The sequence below is a fragment of the Caretta caretta genome, chromosome 22 (genome assembly GCF_965140235.1).
Source record: "Caretta caretta isolate rCarCar2 chromosome 22, rCarCar1.hap1, whole genome shotgun sequence".
NCBI classification, from domain to species: Eukaryota; Metazoa; Chordata; order Testudines; family Cheloniidae; genus Caretta; species Caretta caretta.
In genome coordinates, this window is record NC_134227.1 from 14,072,040 (window position 1) to 14,091,473 (window position 19,434).

The 19,434-nt window shown below is 46.1% G+C and overlaps 1 protein-coding gene across 6 annotated transcripts in view; it reads left to right on the plus strand.

Annotated features, from left to right (window-relative positions):
• Window positions 1-19,434, plus strand: part of GLB1L2 (galactosidase beta 1 like 2) — a 90,956-nt gene that overhangs the window by 12,957 nt on the left and 58,565 nt on the right. For 5 of the 6 annotated variants that reach the window (XR_007353515.2, XM_048827227.2, XM_048827226.2 and 2 more), the window contains exons 3-9: window positions 1,278-1,346; window positions 2,923-3,018; window positions 6,208-6,316; window positions 6,797-6,889; window positions 10,341-10,422; window positions 14,752-14,816; window positions 19,270-19,354. Coding sequence is in view for 5 of the 6 variants with exons in the window: in XM_048827227.2 (XP_048683184.2) it covers window positions 1,278-1,346; window positions 2,923-3,018; window positions 6,208-6,316; window positions 6,797-6,889; window positions 10,341-10,422; window positions 14,752-14,816; window positions 19,270-19,354 (599 nt within the window). In the remaining variant the exon portion in view is untranslated. The remainder of the gene's footprint in view (window positions 1-1,277; window positions 1,347-2,922; window positions 3,019-6,207; window positions 6,317-6,796; window positions 6,890-10,340; window positions 10,423-14,751; window positions 14,817-19,269; window positions 19,355-19,434) is intronic. The other variant, XM_075122215.1, reaches the window with a different exon arrangement.

Sequence of the window (19,434 nt, forward strand, 5' to 3'; positions counted from 1 at the left end):
TTTCCCTGCTGCCCTGCACACGTTTTCCTGCCAGCAGGTTATCGGCCTTCCCCTGAATATGCTATCCAGCTAGCTAATTCCTTGCTTCCCTGAACGTTCTCCAACTGATGGCTACCAGATCCAGTCCTGCTGGTGGCTCTGAGTCCCAAGGGCACCTCCTGTTTGTTCCAATCTTTCTGCTGTGCAGCAGCAGCCCCTACCAACCAGATGTCTCTTCCTTGTTGTTAGCTGCTTCTGCAGGCTCCAGGCTTGGACGTCTGTAGGAACATCTGGAAACCAGAAGAGCTAGTACTTAAATGATGCAAGAGCTGTCCATGGAGAACCAGTAAGCACATGTTTGAGAACTACTGATCTCGACCAATATCATGTGGGGTCTTGAGCCGATGCTGGATTTGGGCCTGTTTAATCTTGCTCTTAAACTGATACCCTCAGTCCTGCATGGAGCAGACAGATTGAGCTGTTGTCTTTGGGAGTCTGGGGGGTATTGTGCAGTGTGCCCTTTGTGTTCTGTCCACAAGGAGCAAACAAGGCCCTGCTTGACTTGTGACCTCTACTCTGTTAACTACCTTCAGTTCTGCCAGTCCATAAATCTGACTCTGACCTTATCTAAGATTTACAATATACCTCAAAAACCTGCACAATTAGTTCTGGCTTTCCAGGTATGTCTGAGGGAGTCTGATGTGTCTGGTCACTCAGCACTGACACAGTGGCAAGGCAGGTCCAGGCTCTGCAGTTGCTAGTTAACATGATAATGGTTTGGAAACATGCTTCAGCCTTGCCAATGAAGAGATATCTGGACACCAAAGACTAAATTCCAAGGTGAATCTAAACCTGTCCCTTCAGTGTGAAAGTCACAGCAACTTAGACTCCTTTTCACTTCATTACTTAGACTCCCACTCTGGCCTCCCTCCGTACTGATCCTCTGAACTTGATCCAGCGAGCCTAAGGGCATCTGAGCTGGTGTAAGTCACATACTAAAGGGCTGGAAGAAAGAAATGTAGGAAGAAAAGCATCTAACAGGAGAGTGTAAGAAGTGGGGTATAAAGACAGCCCCACCCTACTCTAACTGCTGGCTCCTCAGAGTGAAGTAACATCAACATATACCCCTTTACACAGGTGCAAAAATAGTTGTAAGCTTGCCTGACTCTGTGCCTGGCTAGAAGTGGGTGTGCCCAAGAGGGCAGTGTATTGAGGAAGGGGAAAAGGGCCCACAGTCCTAGCCTCACTGTTCAGTGTGTGAATTCCCAGTCCCTCGCTCCGACTCTCTGTGTTTTCAGGTATGTGCCGTGGAACCTTCACGAAGCAGCGAGTGGGAAGTTTGATTTCAGCGGAAACCTGGATCTAGAGTACGTGGTGCAATAAGTTGTGGGGAGATGTTTTGTTTTTTTTTACTCTACTGCTATCACTAGTTAGAGTGTAGGGGGCAGGGCGGGGGGTGTGGGAGACAAGAGTAAGAACAATGAGCTTTGTGTGTTTGCATTTTTGTTTGCACCCCAGGTGGCTTGTTGGATTTGAATGTGATTGTACTTAGAATAAAAATACATCCCTGATCCTGTCTAGTTGTAGGTTCGCTGCCTCTCCCTGAGTAATAACTTTTTAGGATGCAATTCCTGTTAAGGAAGGATAAAGTTGACTGCTAGAGAAGTGTTTCCATAGTAAGTGTGTGCTGCATAGATGGTCTTATAGGGACATGTAGAAAAATGTTCAGATCGTTATCCCCTTCCCTCTCCTCACCAAATAACATCAGGCAGTCCTGGTTTGTTTAGTGCCTCCTTCCTAGGCCTCCAATGAAGACTATGCTAGAAGACTGTGGTTTGACACACTCCTTGGTTTTGGTTTCAAGGATAGGGTCAGGAACTCCTTTCACAGTTGATTTCAGCAAGTTTCAAGGCTGGTTTGCTTGTCAAGCATGGAGAAAGATGCAGGGTTGGTTCTAAGGTTTGCTCTAGATAACATCTATAACAGGGTTCTGACACATTCCCTGACCATATCATTGAGGCAAACTCTATTGAGACCCTGCTCACAGCAACCATGTTCAGCGACTGTTTTGTTGAGCATGGAGCTGTTCCCTACCCAGATATCCTCTTGGGTAACCCCGTCAGTGTAGCCTAGTGGTTTAGAACAGGTGGCTGGGAGTTGGGAGAACTGGCTTGATTCTGCCACTGACTCTGTGTGACCTTGAGCAAAGCACTCAGTCTGTTTTGTGCCTTATCTTTCTCATCTGTAAAATAGGAACGGAAGAGAAGTGCCAAGTAATAGTATCTTACTAGACACTTCTAGGTTGGAGCAGGTATGCAAAAATCCACAAAAAGTTTGTAGTTAGTCTGTGTTTGTGTTGGGGGTTTATTTGCATGCTTGTTAATATGTAACAGGCCCATTATACATCTCTGTTCTCCTTCCAAAAGGCCCCTCCCCCCATATGCTCTTGCCCTTCCCCTTCCGTCCTCAGCAACAGTGAGGGTCATCCATTGACTCTCGGCATCACCCCCACTGACTTGTCCTTGAGTGGAAAGTCGGGGGAGAGTGGTGATTGTGCTTGGTGCCATCTGTCCAGTGATGAATCATCTCTCTCCTCTGGGAAGAGGCCGCTCAGTTCGCTCTTTGGGCAGCCTGCCTTCATGGTTAGGTCAGAACCACTCTGTTCTGTGGAGTCAGGTGGTGGGCAGTGCCAGTTAAATGGAATAATGATTGATCATGTGACTATTGATCATGTGACTGCATTAAGCCTCTGTGCCCACTACCCCTCTAATTTTTTGAGGCCTTTGAAATCCACTGATTTGGATTCACCTCCTATTGTTGCTACATCAAACTATTTTCTTTGACTTTTCTGCCTAGACAACATTGTCATGGGTGCATTAGGAATGCACAGAAACCAGGTGGTTTTTTAGCGAGACAATAATTAATGTTGTCTGGATCTCCTAGGGCCTTCCTTACCTTGGCAGCTGAAGTTGGACTGTGGGTTATTCTGCGTCCGGGACCCTATATCTGCTCTGAATGGGAACTTGGTGGTCTTCCCAGGTAAGCGTATGCATGGTAGTCACATGGATTTGGGTTCTTTGTTTGACTCAAATGCTCAGGCATTCAGCCCTTAACTTGAGACAGACTGTGTCTATTTTGCGTTTGTAAGACCATAGGAACACACAAGCTCTCTGGGTCATGCAGCCCGGCCTCCTGCAGAGATTCAGAAATAATGTTAGGAAATGATTAAATGTTACAGCCTGTGTATTTCGAGGAGATGGTCATTTCTCATAGCAGAAATATTCCCACTCAGTCATTGGTCCTTTCAGAGCATTACAAACAGTAGACCTGAGATTAGAGTTCTGCTGTGAACAGTTTTTTGGTGTTTTTTTAAGGCTGTGGTGTGTAATGGTTAGAGCAGAGAATTGGCATTAGGAGATCCATGTTCTATCACTGACTCACTGTGTGACTTAGATTTACCTTCCTTATGCTTCAGTTTCACCGTCTACAAAATACAGATAATGATATTTGCAACTTGATATAAGGATTCATTCACCCCAGGGCTCATTTTAATAGCCCTATAGGGACACACATACGATGTGGATGGGAGCAATAATGTCCCATGATTCCCTCATCCCTCTATTAGAACTTCTTTTAAAGCTCTGATCTCCTGAGTACTTTTTCACCCCCCACAAAACCTCCACTTACAAGCAACTCACTAGATCTGTGAGGCTGTCACGGCCAGCGGCAGCTCAGGCTGGTTTATAAGGCTGGAGTCAGCACATTTACCAGTTATCCCGCTGCCACTGCATAAGTGGAGTCTCATGTTTACAGCAGCCTGGTAATGGTAAGAGCCCGTGAGAGTCAAATCTAACCCGTAAGCACTGAGAATCTCTCCTGGTTACCAGATCCCAATGGGACAGCTGGCAACATTCAGTCCCACTTGTTTATCTTTCCTTGTCTTGCTCACCAGAGCTTTAACCTCAGTGGAGGAGCTTGGCTCAGATGAAATTTTGGGATGATCTCTCCCCACTGTCTCACTTTTGCTGCAACTCACGCTCTCCTTGCTCTCAGACAAAATGAGTTCAGAGTGTTTTGGCTATTTAATGCAATAAGAGTAATCTTATCAGGAGACTGAGTTTGATTAAGGCCCCTGGGGTATCCTCCTGCAGGGATGTGAGGCTTTTGCATAGACACTTCGCCACAACATGCAACAAACTGTTTTGTGCAAGCCTGGGGGCCCAGGTGGTAGCAGGATGTGCTGCCACCTGGGAATCAAAATTAAAGTAGAGTTTTGAGATTGTGAAGGTCTTAGAGATTCTCTCTTGTCCCATCCTATCACCATCACTCATGATGGCATAGCTGCTTGTGATAACAGGAAGCAGTCGGTTAGAAATAATATTAGTCGAAAATGACTGCATTATTAGCTGATCCCAGGTCACTGTTGTAACATATTTTGCACTCATAGAGCCCCTTTTGCCTGATAAAGTAATAGTATCCCCATTTTACAGTTCAGGAAACTGAGGCAAAGCATGGTTGTGACTTAGCCAGAGCCACACAGTTGCAGAGTGGGATGTAGAACCCAGAAGTTCTGACTCTCGGATCCTTGCTCTTACCATTAGCCCAGGCTTTTTCCTGTAGGGACAGGCAATGAGCAGAGTTACTGAGATTAGATTGTAATAGCTCTGCAGTATACTGCACTTGGATAAACGTTGATTGTTCCTTTGTTATCCCAAACAAACCAATTACATCCTGTAAACCTGCACTAGAAGTGAAGGGACAGATCATCTGAAAGGATGCTGTGTGTTGGGGTGGTGATTTGGAGGTGTTGGAAGCTTGGTTTAGGATGTATTTTTATGAAGGAGCATTGGTTGTAAGAATGCAGAAAACTCAAGAATACTCCTCTTCTTCCCTGTCACTATAGACTATGGAGGTCATAGGCTGCTCTCACAATTCACCGCCACCTCCTTTTGTCAAGAGCATATTTTTTTCCACCACTAATGGCTCAAGAATGATCCAGCTCCAAAACAAAGGACCTCTTTATCTTCTGAGATATAAGGCTTAGCCCATGAGGTATCATGAATGTGAATTGGAATGGGACTGAGTCTCCCAAGTTCATATTCCAAAGTACTGGGATGACAGAGGGGGTGACGTGTGGTTAGAATCCAGAATCTTGATTTGGACTCGTTAACAAATGTAAGTGGAGGTTTGCATTGTAAATGTACTTAATGGGATTATTTTCAGGAAAGTGATTCTGTAAAAGTGTTCCTTTCTTACATGGAACATGCTCAAATGCCCCATGGGATTCCTTTGCCATTCGTGGCATAAATGTCTGTGTAATGTTGCTCTCTGCTGCTAAATAGCTGCTGTGTTCACCTCCCGTGTCTCCTCCACCCTGCAGTCATGGGTGAAGGGATTTTAACTCACATGCCCCTTCTGTCATAAAAGATGCTATATACATGTAAAGTGACTGTCATTATTCAGTACATCTGCTCCTTCTATGTCTTTGAGTCATTGCTGCTGAACTGATGGCACAAACAAGCATTTTCCTGTTAGCGCTGCAGAGAGCACAGGGAGAGCAAACTGGCTTCTCTTCTGCCTCTTTTATTATCCACACTAATGTCTAAACTTCTGGTGCAGGATCTTTATTATTGGGACTGATGTTTGAAATAGAGATAATCCAGCTTGACATTGAGGTCCCAAATGCTTTTGCAGAACTATTGCTAGGAAAAAGCCCTTTTGACTTGGAAACTGTGTGTGTTTTGATCTGGGAGTAGGTTAAAGAGAGAATAAAGCAAACTTTACTATGTGTCATTTAATGAGTCGCTCGAACTGCACTTTGGCTACAGTTAATGTGAATCCAGGATAAAATCGCTAATGTCTGTGTACATGTGTGTGTGAAGGCACAGGGTAAAAGTACAGTCCATGATTATGTCCTGAATATATCTAGCTTAGAGTCTGATACTACCATGTGCTTTCTGAGAGATGTAGAGTACCTTCAGCTCCCATCTAGCTCCCTGGGAGCTCAACACCTCTCAAGAAGCCCTCAGCACCTTGCAGGATGGAGCTGTTGCTGAGCCAGATGACCTAAAAATGGCAATTCTTTCTGCCTGAACTCTGTGATGTGTAAGCGAGTGGAGTAATGCATGCGGGCTGGAGCAGAAGTGGGTCCCCAGTCTATTTTCTCTGCTGCTGCTTCTGCTGAACAGTTTCTGGTTATTCTAGGAATCTCCTTCTATTCTCTCCTAGCTGGCTACTCCAAGATCCTGACATGCAACTGAGAACAACCTACAAGGGCTTCACGGAGGCCGTGGATGCTTATTTTGATCACTTGATGGCCAGAGTGGTCCCTCTTCAGGCAAGTAAGATGCCTCACTGTCTCTTTCCAGGACTTGGCTGCTGTAAGCATTAGAGTCCACTCATCCAGCGGCAACAGGGTAAACTGGCAAACGTGCTTACTCCACCTTATGAACCAGCCTAGACTGCAGCTGGCCATGGTAGTCTCACAGATCTAGTGAGTTGCTTTTAAGTGGGCTCTTGGGGGGCAATCCTAGCTCATCTTTTACTGAGTTCTATGGAGGAAGAAGGTGTGCAGAAGGATGAAGCTTCCATTAGATTACTCTCTTCCTCCCCACCCTCCTTCTCCCCACAGCAGTGACAGTGCAGGTTTTTCCTAGCTTGGAAGGCACAGGCTTTTCCACCTCAACTGTTGAAGTGTGATTTCCCCTCTCCTCCTCATAGGCATTCGTTTCTTGAGCCCAGGGCCGGTATAACCCCAGGTTCAGCTGGGTTAGAAACCCTGAACCTGGTGATCAGCTTCTCCCGTCTCTCCCTACAGTACAAGAAAGGGGGCCCCATCATCGCGGTGCAGGTGGAGAATGAATATGGTTCCTACGCCAAAGACCCTCAGTACCTGACCTACATTAAAACGGTAACGTTGGCATTCCCACTCTTGAGCCTGCTCTTTAGCTTCCTCCTTTCCTGCACTCCTACAGACCTCTGCTGATACCTGACCACACCTGGAGAACATCAGCAGGGTCAGTGTCTGATCCAGCTAACCTCCAATACCCATGCCCCTGTAGCAGGTGAAGTGATCCACCCTGTATCTCGATGGGGGTTGGGAGTGGGGAAAGAGATCCTGTTTAACCCCTTCACTGCAGACAAGAGCCCATGTATGCTGACTGTTTGCACTCCATGAGCTCTTCCCAGAAACACAAGGATACCCACCTGGCCCTGGGCAAGGCTGTCCCCTGGCTGTGCTCACTCCTATTCTCCAGATCAGAAGCAGTTTTGTGATCGTTCTGAGGCATGCCTGATCCAATGCCTTCCCTGGGAGGGAGGTTTCTGTGAGCTAGAAACAAGCCTCCTCATAAACCTCTGTAATCTGGAGTTCAATATTGGCCAGGCAGGCTAATTTGACTAAGGCCTCCCTCATCCTCATCAAGCAGAGACCGTGACCCAGTCTGCGCTTCTGAGCTGGGCACAAAGAGCTGGTGTGGACTCAAGGAGGCTGTGTTATCCTGGTGAATCGGATATGAGCCATGCTGACTTGCTTACCTGCTGCTGGCACAGTACCCATGCCAGTGCAAACAATTAACTGGGGCCACTTTATAGCTCAGAGGGTCATCTTTCCGTGAGAATCTAAAGATCCTGTTATATATGAGAGGGAAGTTATTTGCTCAGCATCCTGCTGTGTGTGTGTGTGTGTGTTATGGGGGAGGTGTTCTGTTTTCAAATGCTTGTGCTGCAAATATTTAAGATTCAGAGTAACTATTAAGACCTTGGGTTGGGTGAACGAAGACTGACCTCCTCTCACACATTCCTTGGCTTCAAACAGGTGGCCCAGTCCTCTTTTTGCCCCCTAAGACTCCACTCCCTAGAGTATTGTGTTTACAGGCCCAGGTTTTCACCATAAACTCAGTGTGTCCCCTGCTTTTCTGCCATGGCATTGACAGCTCCTGCTTTAACCTTGCAGGTATTTCAGCCCCCTTGTGCTAGAAGCCAGTTGGAGAGTTAACTGGATTAGTTCTGGCTCAGGTCATCTTATTCCTCACAACTAGCCTGCAAGTATTCAACTGAAGGAGTCACGTGGCGAGGTTCCTAATCCTTTTTGAATGATTCCCCTCCTGCGCTAACTCAGTCTTCACCTCCTTGGAGGGTTAAATGTGACATGTCCCGGTTAACAGGTTAGAAGGTTGATTTCTAGCCTGAACAAAAATTGTGAGAGCCATTTAAAAAAGTCTGTCGAGTTCACACTCCTACTTCTTATATCAAGTGATGAGCATGTAAGTAAATGGCTGTTTGGGTCCTGTACCACTCTGGCATGGAGATGGCACTAATTGCATTGCTCTGAGATCAGACTTTACAATTTACCAGCCCGCTTGCTCACTTTTACGATGACAATGATGACGATGAAAGAGCTAGTGATATTTCACTCACCTGTCAAAACAAATTACATGCCCCAGATGAGCGGGTGAATAGAATTTTGCAAGGCTATTTCGTTCTGGTCTGATATTGTGTGTGATACCTCCTGTCTGAGGCTGTGTTGTCTAGTGGTTAGAGAGGAGGGACTAGGAAATCAGGACTCCCGGGTTCTGCTCTTGGCTTTGGATGAGAGTGTGGTATAGTGTTGGTGCAGAGAGACTCCTGGGTTCTGTTCCTGGCTTGGCCCCTGGGTTTTGAGTATGATGGGCTGGTTATTTCACCTCCCTTTGCCCATCTGTGACTGTAGACTGACTTGTGTTTGTTGTTAACATGGTGCAATCATCTTAAAATTCACATTTAAATTAAAAAACAAAACAAAAACAAAAAATCCCCTTAAGGTCCCACTCCCCATCACACCCTGTCAGGTGCTGCCTTTACCCTTCTGTGTCCTTGTCATGACTGCCTGTACCAGCCGCCACCTTCCTCAAGGTACATGAGCATACTGCTGCTGTGATTATCTGAATACACACACCTGTGCCTGCCTTTGACTCTGTTTCTAATTCTGGTTTTCCTGTTGTACCCTGAAATCCTGTAATGCATTTCAATGTGGAGCGACTCACTGTTTTTTTTAAAAAGAAAAGGAGTACTTGTGGCACCTTAGAGACTAACCAATTTATTTGAGCATGAGCTCGAAAGCTCATGCTCAAATAAATTGGTTAGTCTCTAAGGTGCCACAAGTACTCCTTTTCTTTTTGCGAATACAGACTAACACAGCTGTTACTCTGAAAACTGTTTTTTTACTTACTTCCAAGTAAAATAAATAAATAAATACAAAGCTAACATTAATGCAGCACTCTAGGAATATTAAATAAGTGCAAGTGAGAGAAATTCCAAAATTCCCACAGTAGCTGAATTCTGCCCCACTACAAGTGTCTGTTAAGATATAACCGTGATCGCGAATCAATATAATGATGAACAGAGATTGGCAGAGAAACTGGAACCAGGCCAATGTATCTCTGAAATGTCTCTTTAAGTTCTCAGTCATAATATTGATTTAATGTAACTTTCCTTTGTGCAATATGTAAATGTTCGTCATGTAAGTGCTTTACAGACATTAGCTAATGAATCCTTGCAGGTAGCTGGTTCAGACTGAGATGTATTTATCCTTGTTTTACTACGTGGTAAAAGTAGAATGGAGAACTAAGAGAAGTCACCATCCAGAACTTACCATTCAGGGATTCTCTTGGCATAGTTACCTATGACCTTTTGCCCAGAAATGAATGAGAGATGTGTCCTTTACTTCGTGATTCTGTTAACCCACCCTGGTCTTTTATATTAAGTGGTAGGAAGGCAGACTGTTCTTCTTTGCCTCCTTCCCCTATATTCCCCTTGCAGTTGGAAGCAGCGGAATTACCAGATATGTTCAAAATATTGCCCAACAGGGATACATAATCCTGAAATTTGGGAGGGCCACTCCAGTCAAATAAAGAATCTCACTGGGACAAAAATGAAGGGAGGCAGAATAGGAGGCTGTGATAGCTTCAAAATATATATACTTCAACCACTTCTCTTCTTATAGTAAAGTGTGACAGCAAGTCAAAGGGAAGGAGCCAGCTTCCATTGAAATGAATGGGGATTTTGCCATTAACTTCAATGAAAACAGGAATAAGATGTGGTTTGATATTTACATAGCCCATTTTGGCCAGAAAGTAGCACAGTGGTTTATTGTGAAATCCACAGCTATGGCCCCAGATGAAACTTCTTCCATTTCTTTCAGTGGATGGACAAAAAATAGTTTGGAAGTATCTGGCCAAAAGGTCTGTCCCCTATCCTCCTTCCTCCACTGCAAAGAAAGATGGTACTGAACTGTACCTCCTTCGTGTGCTGGTGAAATGTTAAATTCGGGTCCCACCCAACACGATTTTTTTTCTCCCTCTCCCCCCCTCCCCCCCATTTAGGCCCTGTTAGACAGAGGGATTGTGGAACTGTTAATGACTTCTGACAACAAGGATGGACTCTCCTCTGGCTACGTAGAAGGAGGTATGTGGCATTGCAGTGCTTTTCAAGGGGAAAAGTTAAAGCTACTCTTCTAGTCTGGAATGGTGGAAAAGACTGATGCCTTAAATGAGGGGAGGTGCATTTCCTTAGGTACATCTTTATTATTATTTTTTGTGTTGTGTTAGCACATAGGAGCACAAGTCAAGGACTGGGATCCCATAGTGCTAGATGCTGTACAAGCACAGAACTAAAAAAGAGTCCCAAAGAGCTTAGTGCACACTCCTTTTCAATGTAATGACTGGGATATGGATGGCAGCAGAGTTGCACCATGGATATACAACATGTTGGAGCACCGAGGAGCTATATATCACTTTTCAGACCATGTGGAGGAGTCAAGGGCTGATAGGGATGAACAGCTTGGAAATAATAAGGTTTAACCATATATAGCTACCTCATCCTGTTTGGTGATGAGCATCTGCAACTTCCATTAGCGTTCTTTGGAAGATGTAAGAGATCAGATACCAAGAGGTGATGAGCAAAGAGGTTGAAATTGCTGTTGATGCTAAAGATACTGCCCTAGCTATTTATTTCAATTTAACATATTAAAAATGCCTACATGTAAGCACTTGGTACCCTAACAATTATTAAAAGTGCAATCACCTTTTGTTAGGATTTTGGATTTTACATTAAAAGTCAGAAGGCCTCATGAAAAGCCGAAATGGGAGACTGAAATTTACCGCTCTGAAAGGGTTGAAAATAGTTTGTAGAGGGGCAGGCTGGCTAGCCGTGGGTTACTGTGGCATTTGCGCACTTGTCCCTAGAGCGTGGAGCTTTTCGGGTGCGAAGAGGAGTCGGGAGAGACAAGTTGACTTTTGTGATATAAATCTCATAAAAAATCAATCCTCCTAACGAGCTATGATCTCCCTGAAAATAACTCCTAGAAACCCAGTTTAGCACCTAGCCATACAGAAACCCAGGTGCATGAGCTCCAGTGTCTGTGTTCTGCATTTGATGGTGTTGTATACGGCACCATATTGAGATGTTCCTTCTTCTGTGCCTGATCCTGCAACTAGCCCTTAATCACTTCACTATTCCCATTGACTTCAGTGGGGCTACCCATCTGAGTAATGATTACTTTCCTGTGTAACGGTTTGCAGGTCCCAGGGCTATGTTAGTCATAAGTAAGGCAGCGAGTCTTTCACGGATTCCCTCTGACTTCTGCAGCGGCAGGAGTGGCTGACCCCAGGGCCAGCCTAGCAGCTGGGCCAGCCACACTGGCTGCTGCTTAGGCAGCCCCAGGCAGCTGGCCCTGGCGCTAGGAGCAGTGGCAGGGCCCTGGGCCGCCCCTCCCACTTCCAGAGCCACGGCGGCGGGGTCCCAGACCACTCCCCCCCAGCAGCAGTGGCATGCTGGAGCCTGCCCGACCCACTCCCAGAGCAGCAGTAGCATTGCCAGAGCGCCCCCACCCTCACCCAGCAACTACAATTTAGTCAGGGGTATTTATTGTACAAGTCATGGCCAGGTCATGGGCTGTGACTTTTTGTTTATTGCCCGTGACCTGTCCATAACTTTTATTAAAAATACCCATGGCTAAATCGTAGCCTTGGTCACAAGTGCTGCTGATGTTCAGTCCAGAGAGAACTGCATGGAGATCACAAAATAAGAGATGTTCCCCACTCTTCTTTGCTCTTACGTTTGAAATAAATAAAGCGGGGGGAATGCATTCTTGGTGTAACTCTGAAGCTTGTGGAGTTGCACCCCGACTTAGTGTAGCCTGTTCCAGTTTTTCTTTCAGCTACAGCAGTTTCCAGCCTTGTCCACACAGGGTCACTCTCTCCCTGCCAGTGAGCTCAGCATTTGGAAGGGGTGGGGGTGGAAATCCCCTTTTTTAGCACTCGTTGCCTTTCCTGGGAATGTTTACCGCCTTGGAGCTCTCTCTCGTGCGGAGTTGTCTTTTCCAGAGGGCTGTATGATGAGAGGGCTTTGATACCAATTCGCATTTTAGATGTCATAACAATCTGCTCATTAGAGTCAACATGTCAAGTAATCAGGAATGCGGAATAACTAGGGCTTCCAGTGATGCTGCAGCAGCAGCAAGGTGGCTGAAAACACAAAAGGGAAGGTAATAGAATCTGCTGTAGAAATAGGCAGAAAGATGAGAGAGGAGAAACTGCTGCCATGAGGCTGGAGAGGAATATAAAGCCATGATCCTGAGGCCTGGTTCATTCTTCTCGTCAGTGGAGGCTTGGTTTCCTTTTAAAAGTGTGCGTGATTCCCATTGATGCTGGTGGCTGACAGGTGCCTTGCAGAGAAGAATATCCATTATGGAAGGGCATCTGCTCCAGGGTGTCATAGCCAGTCTGGTAGTTCTCTCCTAGCCCCTGCTCTGTGGCTGTAAAGGACCCTCCTGGCCTCAGAATCAGTGCAGTGGCGGGAGCAAGGCTTCTGATGGTGTGCATCCCCTCCACACCCATGGACGCAGCCTATGCCACATGGTGCAGCTCTCTGGGGGTAGCATTGAAGCCTGTAGCTTGCAGTCTGTATGGATCCATCAGCCATCGACCTGGGCTGAGGAAGGAGGTGCAAGAGCTGCAGAGGCTTTTTGAACCCTGAGTCTGGCGTGGCAATGCCAAGAAGCTTCAATACTTCTCCACAGGCTGGAGTAGGGTAAAGTATCTCCCGCACAGCAATCCCCAGCGTCCAACCCAGTTCATCAGGCAGGGCCCTGGGAGCATGCTTTGCATCGCTGTGCAGATTACAATTTCAACCAAGAGGGTAGACACTGTGGGTGTGGGGCTGTGGGTGGCTGTTATTGGGGCATCCTATCAAAAGCTGCCTCTTGTACTCCGTGAAGATGGGAGGTGCTTCAGACAGGGAAGGAGAGCTTCCAGAGAACCTAGTTAGCTAGTTCACCATTATATCTGGGTTTGCTCTGTCGCTCCCCAGTGTCTTTGATAGCTGCTCAGCAATGTATTGCTAATTCCGAGTGGACAGGTGGCCTCATCCCATTAAACTACCATCACACTCTGCACTAATTGGCAACTCGTTGGCAGTCTTGACAGTGAACGTAAGGGCTAAATGTGCCACAGAATCCAAACTCCTGGTCCCTCCAGGTCAGGACTGAAGTGCACTGGGGTGGGATGTGTGTAAAGCTTACCCTGCTGCTGCCCATCCTTTATCGGATCTGAGTATTTGGGCTCGATTTTGTTCTCCCACCAGTTTCAGTGGAGTTCTTGATTTGCACTAAGAGCAATACTGGGCACCTTGTCTCCAGGGCTTTCAACCAGTGCCTTCCACCAGCAGTAAACTCACGTTTTGTTCTTGCAAAAGAAATGACTTGCTTGTCTGTACCAAAGTCTCAGGGTTTGCACATTGGTCACAGAAATCTGTGAAAATCCAGGTAAAAATGGTGAAATGCTGGCTCTGGCTCTTGTAAATATTCTGTTTGAATCGTTGTGCTTGACGAAACAGGGGCTGGAGCTGATGCCAGCTCTTTTAGATTATTGTGGAATAATGTACTTTTTGTTTGAACAATACTTGTACCACTGCACCTTACATCGCAGAGCTCTTGCACTGGAGTGTCTTAAATGTTAGGCAAGGGCAAGAGAAGAGTTAAGGGTTCTTCACACCACAGCCCCTGTTGGGTTGAGGAATATTGGTTACTGGGTAGCCATGTATGTTGTCAAATTGCCATGTGCACTAGTTCTCCTGGACTATGCAGTCAGTGCCTTTCTCCCAGCATGCAAAGAGCATAATCTAGCTGTTGGCTTGTTTCCGGTGAAACACTGTGTGTCTCCCTGCTGAGATGTAGACTTTAATTGGGAGATCTATCAGGCTCATTTGTATTGTGGTTTCTCAATCCCTCTCTTGTTCACCTACCCCCACAAAACCGTTAAGCTGTAAGCCTCTGCCAGGGATAGAGTATCCTGCAGCTAAAGCCTGGAGGTCAGAATTGCCTCCAGATATGATTTCTAATAATAACAGTTCTCCTTTATGGTGCCTTTCATCCAAGGATCTCCAAGTGCTTTACGGATGCTAATTAAGCCTTGGGATACCCCATGAGGTGGGCTGCTGTTATTTCTTGCTTGTATCTCTGTGTGAACATTCAGAGCTAGGAATGTGGCCTGCAGCTATTCCACTGTTTGTCGAAGTCCACAAGCTGAGAAGCTTCATGGTAGGTCAGGATTTGGTTCGGAGACCTCCAAGGAGCACCCAGGCGTGCTGCAGGATGTTGTGTTAATGATTCAGTAATTGGCTTATTTTCCCTCTGAGTTGGTGACAGGTTGATGCCCCATCCTGGTATATGGAAACGTTCCATCAGTTGAGGGGATTGATTTTTCAGCACTAGTGAAGACTCTTGTTTCTCAACAGCTTTGGCCACTGTTAACTTTCAGAAGGTGGATTCCAGCTTCCTGGTCTATCTCGACACAGTACAGGTAAGATGAAAAGATTTGTCTTTGTTCAGCCTATTCTTATTGTTGAAACAGTGGCATCCAAGCACTGATACCTTATTTTTGTGGTGGATGCTCCAGACTCCTCTTCCCTTAGGGCCAAATCCCTTTGAAGTCAATGGAAAGTTTCCCATTGATTTCAGTGGAAGTTGGATGGGACCTTAATGAGGCTGCAACCCAATGCTCACTTACTGCTTGTTTTCCTGTATGGTTGTGGAGCTTGGCTAGTGTTCGCAATCTGGGATCTCTCTTTGGAAAGCGGGGGGATAGAGTGTGTGCCATTGCATCAGAATTTCTACAGCTGAGGCCCAGCTCTGATATAAAGCAGAGAGAGAGAGAGACAGGCTGTAGATCAAGCTCTGAATTTCTGAATGCTTCAAAGATGGGGGATGTTTGGATCTAGGGTTCTGGTTCAGCCCATTATGGGTGAATCCTAATTTCATAATATTCATGGATACTCATGAAAGTGGGGGTTTGGGCATCTGGGAGCTTCAGAACTCTTAAGAGCTTCGTTTCAGCCTCACAGGGATTAGATATTCAGGACAGAAGCCCACAGCTTTTCAAGAGCACAGCTGCAGTCATTGCAGCCCTGAGGGGACACAGCCAACCTCCAGGTTACTGAGAATATGGAAAACATGGGTAGCACTGTATAAAGCTACAGGCTTTTTGCAAAATGCAGATTTAGATATGGATTGGGTGTTCAACAGCCAGCCAGCCTCCTCCTCCTAATCCCTCCCCCCCCCGTGTTTGGATAGCGGGGCACTAGTCCAGCTGCATCTCGAGGGAATGTTATGGTGGGAATGAGTGTGGTGGAAAAGCAAGATGCTGCGATGTCCCCGATAGACTTGCTACGTCACAAAGCCACCAGCAACATGTGATTAAATTATCCCCCTCGCCCGGATTGAATTTGCAGCATGAGGTCTATGTTTGTCTGTCCTTTTTAGTGCTTAACAGATTTGAATGTCTGGTAATTCCTTTTTCTAATATTGAGTGATCAATTAAACAATTAAAGTGAACAAGTTTTGGCAGGAGAAGGCAGGACTCCACAGCAGCCTTTCTGGCAAGTGTGTCCTTCATAGCCGTAACCGAGTGCCTCGTGCATGCTGGTGGGGAGAGGGGATGGCATTCTGAAGTGTTCTGCTGGTGGAGCCCTTGGGAATCTGTGAGCAGATTTCCTATTTGCAGGTCCTGATCTGACTCCCCTCACCTGGGTTTCCATTGTTCCATGACATATGCAGCTATTGATCCACTGAAGAGAGGCCAGAATAATTTCACTTTGGCAGCATTCTGATTCTCCACGTTCTCTTTGCTTTGGAGTATTAATCTGCAGGTACCACTGGATCTTGGAACTGGAGACCTCCTTTCTTGCAGCTTGAGGGCTCTCTACACAAGTGGAGATAGCCTGACGCTTGTGTCTTTCATTTAAAGAGGATTGTGCTGTTCTGCCTGACCAACAGGAGCCTGGGCATTGGTCTGTTCCTGGCTTGAAATACCTTCCCTACTGTGCTATAAAGGTTAATTGTAGCCAGATATCTCCGAAAGCCAGAAATCTTATCTCCTGAAGTGTTTGTTACTGGGGAGGTGATGGGAAGGTTCTTTAGACTCATACTAAATATCCGAGGGATTAAGGGTAATTTAAAGTTTAAATCCCCCGTGTATCAAAATTTTTTGTGGGGTGGACTAAGTGTTTCTTAAATCAAGTGAACTCACAAAGCAGAGTGAAGGCTCCTTCTGTTTGCCAACCTGCTTGGTTCACACACAGTCACAGCCATGTCGAGATCAGGATAAAAATAAAAGTATCATGCCTATGACACAGCCAGCCAAGTCAGGGTCAGGCTGAGCAACATCGTGGTTTCAGAAGCATTTTAATCATCGAGGGGCCAGTGAGCTGCCAATCAGGCTGCGCTGCAGCCCTTGCGAGGGGCCAGTGCACAGTAATAGAGGTTTCAGTCTCCCCTGATAAAGCAAATTCAACACGGCAGCTCATTACAGCAGCTTCAGTGGGAAGTTTGGGTGTATGATTCCATATTTGAAGGGCTCCACCAGCCATTTAGGCATGTCCCTAAATGTTCCTGCTTATCAGTCTGAGAACTGGACTCCCTAATTTAGCCACTCAGGCTTGGAAACGGGGTTCTCTATTTTGGTGCCTTTGAACAGCAGGTTCTGGCAATTGAAAAAGGCGGTCTGGATTATAGAGTTCATGGAACAGACTCCATGAACTGTCGGGGCCTGGTATGTGTCGCCGCTGTTTGCTCTCTCCTCTATTATTCTAGCTTTGCCATCCTACCTCGCTCCTCCCCTGCTATCTCAGTCTTAGCTGCTCTACAGCTTTGCCAGCAAGTTCCAGTCTTCACCTGCAATGCCCCCACCGCGTGCTGTTCCAGTCCAGGGTCCCACTCAACTCTGCCAATGCACCTCAATCCTGATCTACAGCCCTCACACCTCCATTCCAAGCCTGAGCCTCTCCTAAGTGTGTAATGCCAGATGGTATGGATAAGCTAAGGTGGTGAACTATATTAGATTTCAGACCCAAATCAAATTTAAGCAAAGGACACCAAGCACTGGATTAACCCATTGTGTACTGTACTTTGTCCTTCTGTAACTGATACAGTGGGGCGGTGGAGGTGATGTCTTGAGTCTGTGTCAAGCAAACAGTAGTAGCGTCATTCCTACCCTCACCTGGGGTGATTCACCACTCTAACAGTCTTTTCTCTCTAATGACTTGGGTATCCCGGTCCAAAACTGATCAGGAGGCAGTTTGACTCAATGGCATTCTGTCTTGTTGCAGATATGCCTACATATTGGCTTCATGCAGGATCCTGTCCCAGGGCACCCCCTCAACACTGCCTGCATGGTGTTTTATTTAACACTGTTCATTTGTGGAGGAGCACTCCAGTCTAGTGTTTCACCTGAGTGCCCCAGATTCCTTGCACTGTCAGAGATGTAAGATGTATAGAGGTGGGGAATTGGTGAATGAGCACTTCGCTCAGATTGCAGCCTGGTTGTGAGATGCCACAGCAGCAAAATGGGACCAGGTTTTATTTTTTAAATGATGATAATCTCCTCTTTGATTGCACACTCTTCCCTCCTCCTCCTCCTCTACCACCAACACCTTCCTTTCCTCCCCTAAATGCCAGCCTGGAAGATTTGCAGAAATGCTTTGTGTCCCTGGGCTGTGGCCTGTCTGTTCTCTCATCTCCCCATTTTCCAGCTTGGAACCTAATTGGGATTTCACATTCTTGGAAAGTTTGCGGGGCAAATCCAGCCATTTTAACCTGACTTTGTGACCCACAGGCTAGAGAGGTTCTGCTGTAATTGGCCTTCCCATATTGAGCTGGCACTGGAGCAAGAAGTAGCATGTTCTCCACCAACCTCATAGTCATTGCTGATCACCAGGTACAGCGTGACCCTTGGAGAACAGCACTCCCTCTGCAACGCTAGTTAATTATAGGGGTTGGAGGGCTGACCGTGCGTGTTCTTAGGGAGTCTGAATCATAGGTTTGTTTGTCCTTGATGTGGTCTCTATTCAAGGCGCTGATTAAATGCCCTGCTTGACTGTTTTGTCTGAGACTGATTTGACTGATACTGTATTTTATCAAGAGCTGATTTGAACCTGGAGCAATTAGAACATTACAGGCACCAGCAGTTGTATTCTCCTAATAGAACATGATTTTCTTTAATTCTGCTTACCTTATCCCTTTCACATAGCATCAGATAACCCCCACCCATCAAACACAAGGTGAAATTGCCTTGACTAGGAGTAAACGTCCTGAGTGCGGAGTGCTGACAAGTCTGATCGCACATGGTACTGTCTGGTGTGATGGGGTCAAGCGGAATTCCACAGGAGGTAAAGGAGCTGGCAAGCCGTGACAAATGGGAAGAAATTGCTTTTTAATGAAGACCTAATTCCTGCAAAGGCTAATGCTTTCCTGCCATCACCATATGCAGCATTAAAAAGGCATTAAGTCGCTAAGGTCTGCTGTTCCCACCTTGGCAAGCATTGGCTACAGCACACCTGCAAACTCATAAACTGCAGTGGTGTGGCTGATAAGTAGACATTTATAAATGTAAATTTCTAGCAGAAACTAAACCATCGCAGTTGGCTTGTTTTTTTGCTCCAGTTGCTCAAAGCCTTGATATGTGAAACCATTTGGTGTCACCTGTTCTTTTGCGTTGCTTTGTGTTTCCCTTCTGGTGGTGTGATCGTAGGAGACTGTATATGCTGCAGGCTCTGCTTTGCCCATCTGTCCTAGGTGTTTCTATGTCTTGCTTGTCCAGGGTTTTGTCTCTAGATCTTTTCTGTCTGCTTGAGAAGAAACCCTTTTAAGGGCCTTTTCCTCCAACAGCACTCAGACGATGGGCCTCTGGAAAACAAGGGTGAGCACTGGATCTCCATACCACCCCATCTATGTAATTCTGTCTTTTGTTTTTATAACAGCAAAATAAGCCGAAGATGGTGATGGAGTATTGGACTGGATGGTTTGATAGCTGGGGCGGCCCTCATAATGTCTTTGATGCAGATGGTGAGCACCATATATTATCATCGCACACTTAGGATTTATTGCGGTATAAACTGCTGTCAACAAACGTGGTACAGTAATGC